At 40.7% G+C, this 12,740-nt stretch overlaps 1 protein-coding gene across 10 annotated transcripts in view; it reads right to left on the bottom strand.

The window, feature by feature from the left end:
- The window catches only part of LOC123978514, a 37,918-nt gene that overhangs the window by 21,131 nt on the left and 4,047 nt on the right, over positions 1–12,740 (bottom strand). For 8 of the 10 annotated variants that reach the window (XR_006826995.1, XR_006826992.1, XR_006826994.1 and 5 more), the window contains exons 3-9: positions 9,368–9,435; positions 9,013–9,253; positions 8,861–8,917; positions 8,650–8,723; positions 8,442–8,516; positions 8,236–8,315; positions 8,049–8,123 (exon numbers count right to left, since the gene is read on the bottom strand). Coding sequence is in view for 4 of the 10 variants with exons in the window: in XM_046061777.1 (XP_045917733.1) it covers positions 8,049–8,123; positions 8,236–8,315; positions 8,442–8,516; positions 8,650–8,723; positions 8,861–8,917; positions 9,013–9,180 (529 nt within the window). In the remaining 6 variants the exon portion in view is untranslated. Of the gene's footprint in view, positions 1–8,048; positions 8,124–8,235; positions 8,316–8,441; positions 8,517–8,649; positions 8,724–8,860; positions 8,918–9,012; positions 9,254–9,367; positions 9,436–12,740 lie in introns of those variants that run through there. The other 2 variants (XR_006826999.1, XM_046061797.1) reach the window with 2 other exon arrangements.

Here is a 12,740-nt window from a genome sequence, read left to right as displayed (position 1 = left end):
TAAACAACAAGGCAGGGAAATATAAAAGGAATTTATTTTATTGTTTGGGTACATTATTGTTCAGTGTACATGTTCACATCTGAAACAAACTTTACGTGCTTGATAACTCTCCCACCCCGCAGACATCTACACGTCAATACCGATTTATATTCATAGCGGCAAGTGCTATGTAGCTCCACATAGGGGACACAGGAAGTGACATATAGCACATTCATGCGGCGTCGGAACCGCGTAGGAAATTCACAGCCGCACCGGCAGAGCTCCAGAATGTGCAACTCGGCCGGCTCACGCACGGACGCGCTTACAAGTGCGAGGGCCCGCCCAACGCTGCTTACAGCTTTAATTTTATTATTGTACTTTTTCATTTTTGGTACCAACCAATATTTTTATTTTTATACATATCTTAAAATATAAGAAGCCGGCATCATCTGACATCTAATCCTTGGTCTCTGAGTCTCATTTTAAACACCTCACTTTTGCTCCAGCAGCCGAACTAACCGACTTAACCAACCAATCAGATCACGGCCCTACCCATAATCCTTCCTGTGTGCTACACAGACATGTTTCTGTCAGGCAAATTACATCAGCTTTCAGAATCCTGCTTTCATGTTTTAGCTCAGTTATGTGAGCATTTAGACCTTGAATGTTGTGTAAACACATGTTCACAAATGACGCTGGTCTTGTTAAGGGAGCCTCAATAAATTGTGCCATATTTTGTAGATAAGTATCGATGTCACTTTTGCAATATATTGCAGTTGGTTTAAAATCTTCAATAATCAGGTTTTGTAAGGATGTAACTCTGCTTAGAGCTACATATGCTTGACCGGCAGCAAAATCTCTTTTTTCAAAGACACCACTGTTTTGTCCAGAGTCAAGCCTTGCACTTTATGAATTGTGCAAGCCCAGGCCAGACGTAATGGAAACTGACGTCTAACTCCATTACCTTTTTTAACTCTGTCTTTGTCAGCACCAATTGGGGTGGCATTTTCAAGGCCTGGTTCTAAACATGGAAATTTAAGCCTCGGGTTTTTTTTTACCAATCTTTGGATCATCAAAATGTACATATGTTGTTCTGGGGAATTTGTTGTTTGCATCAAATGTAACTTTGCACACAGTGCCAAACACTCCATTAACAAGACCATCTGAGACATCTATATTTTTGGTCAGCATAACACGAGCTTTTGGACCAACACTCAGTATTTTGTCTAAATATGTTTGATTATCAGACTTATGTGAGGTTTTTATTTTTGTAAGTCGCCCTGTTTCAGGGTTTTTCTCTAAATCTTGTGCTTCAATTTGAAATATATCTGAACACACCTTGTGCAACATGTTGAAATGATGTGTTTTTACTTGGTTATTCGTTGCAAAGATGTGAAGGTCTTCTGTATCTTCTCCCATGCCTGTCTCACATTGTTTTTCCCCTTTCTGATGTTTTCGGATCCTATTTAGCATCAGGGCAAATTATTTGTCTTTTTGGCGCATGATTTCTGTCAACTCCACATGGCTGAAAGTATTATCCCATAGGTTGTTCCCAACATATTCTGTGTATAGAGACTTTCCTTTAACTGGTGGGAGCTGGTAAAAATCTCCGACAGCCATGATGGATACATTGCCAAATGGAGAAAAGTCTGCACATTGTTTAATTTGGCGCAGTCTGCCATGAATGTACGCCAAAAGTTTATGATCTACCATAGAAATTTCATCTATTAATAATATTTGGAGATCTTTCAGACTGGCTCTCAAGGTTTTTACTTTTTCCTCTTTTGAATGTTGATATGGCAATGACATGTTATTACCAATTGAAAAGCTGCTGTGTATTGTTGTTGCATTGATGTTAAATGCTGCCACACCAGTAGGAGCAAAGCTCCTCAAAGCTACTGAATTTGGAGGGTTTCAGCTGATCATCAAAATAATACGGCAAGAACAGCTGCAGCAAGCTTTGGTAGTGCTTTTCAGGATACTGTGTGGGTGAAAAGTGAGCGTACCTTACAACAGCAGCATTTGTCCTGGTTCTCTTTTTAACAAAGCCAAAGTTATTGCCCAGTTTAACCATGCCACTTTTGCTCTCATTTTTGGCAGCAACTCTGTATTCTGAAGCAAAGGATGCAAGACACATGTCTTTCAATTCATTGCTTTGTGGTCTATTTTTGTAGCGATCTGTAATGTTTCTCATCCAAAGTTGGTCTGAGCCAGTTTCTTCATTTTCTGCTCTCTTTTGAATGAGACTGAGAGGAAGGCTCATTCTCACAACATTGTCCCCAGTAGGAACAAAGGTGACTTCTCTGGAACATTTGTAGTGAACAACGGTGTGGATTTGTGCATTTTATATTGAATAAATTTGGAGCTACTCCAAATTCCTTTTTCTCTCCCACAGAGGAGCAGGGGGTCAAAGTTACTTTCTCTAAGTGCTAGCCCAACCATAAAACTGGCACCTTTTTGATTCCGAAGCTGATAACGTGGGGCCTGACTGTTAAACTGACAAAGGGACACGAACCAGCCATTGGCATTTCCCTGAACAGCCTATCAAAACTGCCCCCCCCCCCACACACACACACACACGTTTCCGTGGCAACTGACTGTGCTGTATGTTTATTATCCCATCAAAGGGATACTCCTTGTCTCACCTAAGTGTGACATAATCCAGGACAGCCGAACTTTCAGTGTAAAAGGGACTGCAGTCAAAGCGTTTAATTAAGTTTAATTAAATCTTTAGTTACTTGATTACGTTTGCCTCTACTTGAGTAGTTATGTTAACCTTTGCAGTGTTTAATTTCAGCAAGACACTCCTTCATCTAATGTGATCAATGCTTGTTCATAATACTTTCCAACAAAATTCCTTTAGAAATGATGACAAAGGAATGTTTTACTATACTCTTAATCGCCAGCTTGAATTTAAGGATGAATCAACAATATTCCCAGTTCCTAAGGAGAGGTGATCTTTGATTAATCTAAGCTTTCCTCATGTAACCTGAGCTCCCCCAAGTGGACGAAATGTATAAATATCCTGACCAATAATGTGACAATTGTTTCCTGTTACCAAATGCTTAGAACAGTACAACCGTTCGACCATTGAGGTTCGATTGTGAAAAATATTTGATTATAATACGCGCAAATAGATTTCTTTTTAAACATTAAGTTTAGAAAGGCAGTCCCTTGGGAAACCTTGCTTCGCTCTCTTCTTTTCGCTCCTTGCTCTGCCCGCTGCTCTGCTCGGCTCCCTGGATGCTTCGGCACGCGACGGCGTGCCTCGCCAAGCAACGCCCAAGACGCGGCCAGCGAAACAGGCCTTTTGTTCGCCTGAAGCTACACACGTGAAGTGCCGAGACATCGATCTGCCCTTCAGTTTGTTTTATTTTCTTTATTTCTTTTGTTTGTTAAAGTTATCAGTCCGTTAAGTTACACTGGACTAATTCAGGAACCACCAAGTTCCATTTTAAGCCTTTTTCGTCGAAGCCAACTTCACCGAGGTCAGACCAAGCCACGTGGGCTCGCCAGCTACAACGAAGGAAACCTGAAAACAGCCGAATTGCCAGGAGGAGGCGTTTTCAGACACGGAGAACCCCGGAGAATCCCTAGCAAAAAGCCTGGATCGGCAGCTAGTGGGACCAGCAACAGGCCAAGCAGTAAGACCTAACACATCTTCTGTGATCAGATATTTCCATTTTTTAACTCCTAAAATCATAGCATTAGTTTACTTTCATTAGCTCTTCTAGGCCGTATGAGTCAAATGCTTCCCACAATCGAACCTCCAGGCTCATTGTTCAGCAAATGTTTGTTACCTGTATCCAAGAATCTTTTTATCACATTAGTTAGAGAATAAATTCACTGTAATATAATCAAGAGCTTTGTGTGTTGCCTATTTCTACGTCCCTGCCGAAAGAACTGAACCTTTAGATATGAGACTGACTGACTGATTTAAGATAATTGAGCGATTATTAACTGATCACTAGTAAAAATTGTATAATTATTAAAACTACCTAGAGGTCCGGAGACTCTAGGATTATAACAACTCCGGTGGTGCCCTGAAACGAGGAATCTGGTTTGATTTTATGAATAATAAAATTCCTAACTGGGTATCAATTCTCATAAATTTATTAAATTGCATAAATAAATTTTAGGTTTGCTACACATTCCTTCAGTCCCATATTCGTTACACGATAAACACTCTTGAGCAGAGACTTCTCTGTTATGAAGAAACACACTTCCTAACTTGCTAAGTGCCTCTTTTGCATCTACATTACTATTGTTCTTAATCTTGGCGCGGTGGTACAGTGGTTAGTACTGTCGCCTCACAGCAAGGAGGTCGTGGGTTCAAACCCTGTTCTCTCCGTGTGCTCCGGCTTCCTCCCACCATCCAAAGACATGCAGACTAGGTTAATCGTCAGTCAGTCTCTAAATTGCCCTTAGGTGTGAATGTGAGCATGAGTGGTTGTCTATGTGTGGCCCTGCGATGTCCGACCTGTCCGATGCCAGCTGGGATTGGCTGCAGCCCCCCGCAACCCTGTACACAGGATAAGCGGTTGATGATGGATGGATGAAATACTCCTTGACTTGTACTTTATGGAAATTATTTAGTTTAGTTTTTTCCCCCTAAAAAACACAGTGGAGTTATGTAAACATAATGGCATTTAAAGATAAATACAATATTAAAGATAAATATAATTAATGTTTGATATGTATATTTCAGACTGAAGTAGCTTGAAAGATTGACTTGTTTAAAGTGGATATTTATGATATTTTTACAGTAGTTTTTGGGAAGGAGCCACATTTTGTCACGAGGGACAAAACAAGTTTTTTTTTATTTTTTTTTTTTTTTTTTTTTTTAAGGAACTCTTAGGGTTAAAGATCTCCTGATTAATACAGAGGGAAGAGAAAGGTCATCTACGCAATCAAACGCTGAGTCTGTTTGGGAACTACATTCTTTTACTTTACTCAGAATTTGTTTAGCCAGAGCATTTCTATTTTTGTCAGTTTCATTCTGCTCCTGCTCTGTTTTGGTGTGAGTAAGGAAAGTGTCGTTAGTTGGTGGCCGTGGGAAATCTACATGTAGTTCCTTTCACAAGTACAAGATTGTGAATGTTTTTTGCTGTGCTGCTGCACACCGGAAACCACCTCATACATGTCACCAGTTTCTGGTGGAAGGCTGCAGGTAACATAGTTGTCAATAAAACCAATGATTTCATCATCTGTATTTTGGCCAAATTTTGCTGGGTTCTCCACCCAGAACAGACAATGTGTGTGAGGTGATCCACCCTGTTGGAACTCTACTCTGTAAAATATACAATATACAATACATAATTTAATAAACAATGAAATCTATGATCAAACATCCTAGCTGCTGTCACAGGATTTTTTAACAAATTACATTTTTGTGCCCAGTCCAGATCTTTTACATTGTCTTTAATATTTTCAGCTTTTACAAAGATATCCATGAGTTCAGTCCAGCGTAAATCTGCTGATGAAAAGGAACAGAACCATGTTGGAATTCCCAGCTGCCGTAACATTGCAAATAAGTCTTTTTGTACTCCCTGCCAGAACGCAGGTGTACCTCTAATAGGTTTGAGGAATTTGTAGCCTATATCATTATTTAAAAGTTTCTTAACGAAGTCAGAGTCTGACAGCATGGATGAAGTAATTGCTTTTCTCAAAGCAATTGATGCATTGGACATCACTTGCTCCACCTCAGATGCATACTGTCCATAAAATATGTACTCCAGGTTGCAGGCAAATCTAGTATCTGCATTGAGGATTCTTTGATTCAAATATTTACTCAGTGTCAACTTTACATCTCTGGCATCATGGAACGTTCCAGTACCTCTTGGAAAAAGAACGGGGAAACATTTAGCCTCATTGCCAGCGTCTGTCAGTAGTCGCACAGGACTGTTTCCTTCTGCTGGAGCTACTGAGAAAACGCTGTCAAAGTGCTGATCAAGAATTTCTTGTCCAATATCAACGGGTTGCATACATGTATCCAAATACTTCCCATGCTGCTGCGCATCATTGATGTGTTCATCCATGTTTTCATCTGATGCTTCTGGTTTATCTTTGTTTGCAGCTACATCATTGACCTGTGTTTCATTTTGGGATTTGCTCTCACTTTGATCATCTCTTATCATAGGGATTTGCCCATTCAAAATCAATCTCCACATCTTTATACCATTTATTGATACGTTTTAACAATGAAAGTGCATTAAGAAGTTTTTGTGTGTCAACAAATTGAAACTTGTAATGTCCTTTGTAGGTCAGTTTTCGCTTTAACTTAACACGAAGGATGAGAGACTGATTTTCTAACCTAGGTAGAATGTTAGTTACTGCATTACAGTTAGATGGGACGCAGGTGACTGGTCCATGGACACCCTTAGGTAAAGCCAATAATTTCATAAAAGGAATATTTAGGGCAATCAAATGTTGTTCCAAAGACTCCAGATGGAGGGTCTTTGGAATTGGATCTAGATGTAAGTTATTTGCTACACTGACTGCAGGTACTTTGCCTTTAAGGATTTTACTGTTACACGAATGACAAATCCATGATTTAGCAGCGGTTGACTGTTTTAACATGCAATTTGTATCACACGTATCTCCACATTTGTGAAGATAAGTTGTAGTGATGCATTTATTTGCTACTGCAGCAACTACTGAACCCTTCTGTCCATATTGCTCTATTTTACATAGAACTACTTGTTTCTGAAATAGTAATCTATGACATACACAACAAACATAATCTGGACCATGTTTTACTTTTTCTTGGAACTGCTCGATTATCACATCCATGTTCCTCCTTTCCAATGTTGCATTAATATTTTTTTTTGCCGATTTCGCTCCTTAATTGATAAAGCATAAACTGGGTCACTTTTAAACTTTCACATTATAATCTATCACATGATGACGATGATCAGCATCTTTAGCAGATTTCTCTACACTCATCTTCTTAACATTTTCTCTGAATTGTGAATCTTTTGCATATTTTTGGACACTGCTTTGTTTTAGGTGTGTTTTGTATTCATCATTAGTAGCATATTTATGTTTACCATTCTCTATCAGATAGGCTCTATATGATGCATCAGCTTCATATTTATTAACACCTTGCTGTTGTTTTTTTATTCTCTATTTACCATCTTTAACATATTTCTTCTGTCTTTCATCTTTAGTTTGTCTGAATTCAGAGTTGTCATTGTATTGGTCTCTCTTTTCTCTTCTTCCTATCATTACGGCTTGTATACTATAAAATAATATCGGCTTCTGGTTATGTGTGATTTATTTCACTAAAGGTAATTAAACACATTTCTGAGAAGCTGAATCTTTTACACACTCAATGGGTTGATAATGACACTGATTACAGTGTTGTAGGTCCAGTCTTTGCTGAGTGTTTGCTGCAAACTTTGGCCACGTTTCTTGAATATATGTGTAAATATCTACACCAAACAAATCAGCAGCGGCATGAATTTCTACCTCAGTAGCCCAAGTGTTAACATACTTAATTTTTGATTCTGACATACTGAGGCACGGATGAAAGATTGTTTCTAATAATATTTTTGTATATAATAGGGTTATCTTAAATTTTTTTTAACTACAGCTCTTCGATTGGCTTTGTGATATTCCTGTGTGTCACTGAATACATGTGCAAGAGCACGAAAGAAGCAATTGCCATCTGACGCAATATTAGTGGTTTTTACAGGGTTTAGGCTGCTCTGTCGATGTTTGGGACAACAACATCCTTATTACCTAAACTTGGCACGATATTAAGTTTCATACAGATCACATCAAGATGTTCAAAGGCAGTTTCAGGACAACTCGGGATGCTAACTACAGAAACTTTAACAGGACTCACTTCAAATAATTTGGCAGTGGTGTTGGGATCATCTGCATACAACGAATTTACAAGATTTGTAATGTGTTTGTGCAACGACTCTGTTATTGTAACGAGACAAGGAGGGGAAAACCACAACACTTTACACACAATGAAAGTAAAGTGTGCACCACATACTGCTTTTCAGTTTTTTCCCCTTACTGAACACAATAAACAACATTTCACAGAAAAATGCACTAACCTGGTCCTCTGGGGCAGCAGCTGGGACAGGGGACATCTCCGGCAACTCGTACACCGCCCGGGTGGGTGCCGACTCCTGAACACAAGAAAAGGGGGAAAAAAGTGAGCTATTTAGGCACATTGGAAACAACTGTGTTTACATTTACCTTTAACCATTTAATATAATTGGTCACATAATATTTACTAACCTCCTCCTCTGCAGCCACACAAAGGGTCTGGCAGGTGTGAGCCCGGGACCCACCTCCACAACACTGGCAGTTGCCTGGACCTTAAAAAAAATAACACAATGAGCTGCATAAACAAACGAGTACCTTGTTTTACTTTATAATGACAGAATTATTGCATCATACATTAATTATTGCTACACGTTTCTCACACTGGACAACATGTTTACATTAAATATTGAAGAAAACTTTGCAGGTCTCCCCTGTGAGGCAACTCGCTGTGCCCGAGGTCCCGCAGGGGGCCTCTAAAGTAAATTGAGAAAACATACATAAAACAATTGAGCAATTTTATGTTACATACCTCTACATTAGAACCACTCAGTTATGTTAATGTTTCAGGAAGCAGGAAATCAAACATTGAATCTGCATGTAAATTACCTTGGCTGGTGGAACTGGAGGACACTCAGGAGCAGGAAGATGGGACGGCACAACCGCGTCCATGCTGGCCAGCACTGAAATGTAATGGGTTCATTGGGATAAAGCATGGCCTAAGTTTTATCGGAGCCCGTGAAATAAACAAACACTATTAATTAAAATATTCATTGTCTAAATGCATATCTCAATACAAAATGACAAGACAAAAACAAACCTGCTCTTGTGCCGTCCTCTTTGAAACACGAGAGGAAGCTTCCCCTGATGACTTCCTCTGCATATGAAAAAAGACAAACAGTTTGTGTTACCAAATATTAATGACCACGACAAAAAGAAAGTGTCAGTGGAATTTCAGCAGGCAAATCTTACCATCCTGCCCTCCACTGGCAGAAAGACATCAGCATCAGGTTTAGGTTTGGCGTGGTGAGGGACACGGTCCTCTTCACACAAAACCACACGCGGCCGGACCCGCGGAAGAGCTGGGACCGCACGACGAGCAGGCAGAGCAGTCGGCTCCGGCTCGTTAGCCGCTGACATCTGCACATGCTCGAAAAACGGTCCACAGCAAGTCAGCAAGGACAAGCATGCCCTTGTCGTCGCTCAAGTGGATCTGCAAAAAATAATCAAATGGAGAAAAAACATTGTAATTGTCAACATGTATCTATGAATTTAACCACACAGAATTAGACTTCACACTTTTCCCCTTTTTACTGCTTGTACTTACGCCATCTTTGCTCCACAGAGACAAATCGTGCAGGGGGAACTGGTCAGCAGTGGAGTAGTACTTGACACCTTAAAAAAAAGAAAAACCCAGATGAATAATTTGAAGACATGGCTGTATTTCCTAAAAGCACAATCATTATTTGCCTTACTAAAATCTATTTTCAAACTTAAGACTCGATTTCTTATTATGACACACATGCACCAAAAAACAAAAAACAAAAAAAGAATACAGAATGAATTAAAGCATTGGGCGGGCCCTCGCACGCGTCCGGGTGTGAGCCGGCCGAGTTGCATATTCTTTATTCTTTCTTTTTTATGAATATAAATCGGTATTGGTGTGTAGATGTCTGCGGGGTATGGAGGACCGATCCTGACACAGTCAGAAATAAATACAGAAATAAGTAAATGCTCAATAAATAAATAAGCATCCAATTAAATACACAAAAAAATACAGACATACAAAGTACATAAATAAATGTAGGTAGTAATTCAATTATACAAGGAGACATAAATGTATATATTTTAATTAGCGCCTTTACTTATTCACCTTTGTAATAATTACCTTATTTATTTATTCTCCATTATAATCTTCAACTTTATTTATTAATAAATTTTTTTAATGCATTTATTTATGTGTGTCTTTTAATATTTTTGTCTGTTTTGTTCTTCCCTTTACCTTATTTATTTTCACCCATTGTATTTATTTCTGCCTGTCCTTTTTACATTTCTGTATGCATTTCTGCCTCATTATGCAAATGAGGAGGGGCTGTGTCTCAAGGGGTCATCTTCTCTGCTATTGGTGGACCAGTCAGACAGGAGAGCTCTAGGCCTACTCTGCCTGCAGACATCAACGATCTTGCTCCTCACACAGTCAGATGGCTTCCTTCAGTGCGCTGAGGTGTTTAGCAACTCTGTTTGAAGACACTACCAGCCATGTCTTCCTTCTCTTTTCATGTGGACACTCTGACCTACAGAGTTTTCAATTAGCGACTTATACGTACACAGAACTGCAGGAAAGTGAGCTGTTGTTTCTGAGAGCCACATCAGTTAGCCACAGCTAAATCTGGAGTGCACTCCTATTCGAGTATTTACAGTAAATGCTCCCACACGGAGCAGCTCCTTGCTCTGCTGTTTTCAGCTGCTGTTTCAACAAAAACGCCATTCAGGGTGAAAATTCAACCGTGGTGTTGTGTCGGGAGATGCAGTGACTTCACCAGCGGTGAGTATTATGAATTATACATGTAGTCTGTTAAGCTATGAGGAGAGTAAAAATCCGTTATCCGTTAATTTATGTAGTGCTAACATCATATAGGCTAAAGCTCTTAAGCTAGTGGTGGTGACTAACAAATAAACTAATCTTAACAGTTACCATTAAGAAGAATTTTATGCTTCTGTTAAATGTGATTGCTATTAAGCCGTGTTTTATTTGTGGTGGTGAAATCAATTTAAAGCTAACTTTACTGCACCTAACCAGTCGAAATGATTTAATGAAGGCTAATGTTAGTTACTGTACTTCTATGTCTCACACAGAAAACACAGGTGGAGGCATGCAGAGAACATAACCATATTCTTCAGAGGAAAAGAAGAAGGAGGAGAAGGAGAGCAACAAATAACACCCAAACAATAAAATAAATTCCTTTTATATTTCCCTGCCTTGTTGTTTATGTGTACATACAGAGGAAGAATGTGAGAACAGCACACATTTCATCGTTACTGTGTGTTAGAGCATGGGAGAACAGTGGATACTTTTAATACAGCCCACACCCCTAATACTGTGTAACTATAACAAGTAGAGAACAGAAGAAAAAGATGTTCTTTCTTTACAACTGTCTGCATAGCTTATTCTCTTATTCGTTACATTTTTTATATCCTTTTTATTTAACTTAAGTTTTTAACTTGAGTTTTACGTGGGTTAAGGATTTTAGTCATCCGACATGGATTTTAAGCTAGATGACCGTAAAAACGCGATCAACGCTACTGACCACAACAAAGCTCCGGCGGCTATGCTAGCCGAGATAACTCTGCCCCTTGAGGACTGCTCACTCCTTAAGAAAGCGAACAAGAAGATTGCTGACCTTATGGAAGACATCCGACGACTTTCAGAGGAACTCAAAGAGAAAGATTCGCTGCTGACTGGCTTTATGGATGTGGCTTCAGTACAAGCAAAACAGATTGTTTCTCTTAGCGCAACCGCTAACATCCAGGACACCGTGTTTTGGGACCCCTCTAGCCTTCCCAGCTTTCATCCTGCTCGACTCCGAAGCATCAGTCAACCTGGGCTGAAGTGGTGGTCCGTGGCTTTAAGAGAGGCTCGGATGGGGCCTCTCCAACTGCTATGCAGCCTTGTCTAACGACACTCCGGTCCAACCAGCGGATGCACCTGCGGCTTCGAGTCTCCCTGATACGGATCTCTTTCGGCACACAGTGCCTGCCGACACTGTTGCATCTCCTCCACCGGCTACATCTCCTCCACCGGCTACATCTCCTGCACTGGGCCGCCGGTCTGCCGCTGGGCCTGATTGGCGGCCGTCATCCCGGTCAAAAACCTCCGCTTCCTGACGTAGGATCCTGAAGGAGGCTGTGCTCAGACGCTCCGGAGGCCGTCTCTACCCTGCACCGTCGGGTAGCCCTTCTCTCAGGTCTGTTACTGCTACTCCAACACAACACTCGGCAGCTCACACACTCCATCCTCAGTCTGCACACAGTGTTGAAGCAGATTCTGCTCAGTCCTGCTCTGGAACCCCACAACCGGCATCTCCTCGTCCTCTTTTCTCCACAACCACACTAATAATTGGTGACTCCATAACCAGAAACATCCGTTTCTTTAACGCTACCACTCACTGCTTCCCCGGTGCCACCACAGCTGACATTTAAAAAAAACTCCAGGACCTGATGCCGTCGCTCCCGTCCTCCATCACAAGAGTGATAGTCCATGTCGGAACAAATGACACAGCTCTTCGGCAGTTAAAGCTGACAAAATCAGATTTTAACCGTCTTTTTAACTTTTTAAAGCAGTGTGGAAAGTCCGTTTTTATCTCTGGTCCCATTCCCACAGTTGGTCGCGGTGCTGGCCGCTTCAGTAGACTCCTTGGCCTCCACGACTGGCTCCAGTCCGCCTGCAGGGCTCATCGTGTGTGTTATGTCGATAATCTTAATATCTTCTGGCAAAGAATGTCTCTTTTTAAGACAGACGGACTTCACCCAAACAAACGGGGCTCAGAAATGTTAGCTGCGCACATACAGCATGTGGTGCGGTCCACACATGACTTACGTGAATGACTAATCATTCATGCAGCACACCTGGACACACCACCGCTCACTGAACAGATCTCTGCCTCACTGCCACAAACAACTGTCTCCACCTGCTGGCATGT

Source organism: Micropterus dolomieu, linkage group LG01 (genome assembly GCF_021292245.1).
Source record: "Micropterus dolomieu isolate WLL.071019.BEF.003 ecotype Adirondacks linkage group LG01, ASM2129224v1, whole genome shotgun sequence".
NCBI lineage: Eukaryota > Metazoa > Chordata > Actinopteri > Centrarchiformes > Centrarchidae > Micropterus > Micropterus dolomieu.
The sequence above is the reverse complement of the archived record's forward strand: the minus strand, read 5'-3'. Positions and strand labels throughout refer to the sequence as shown.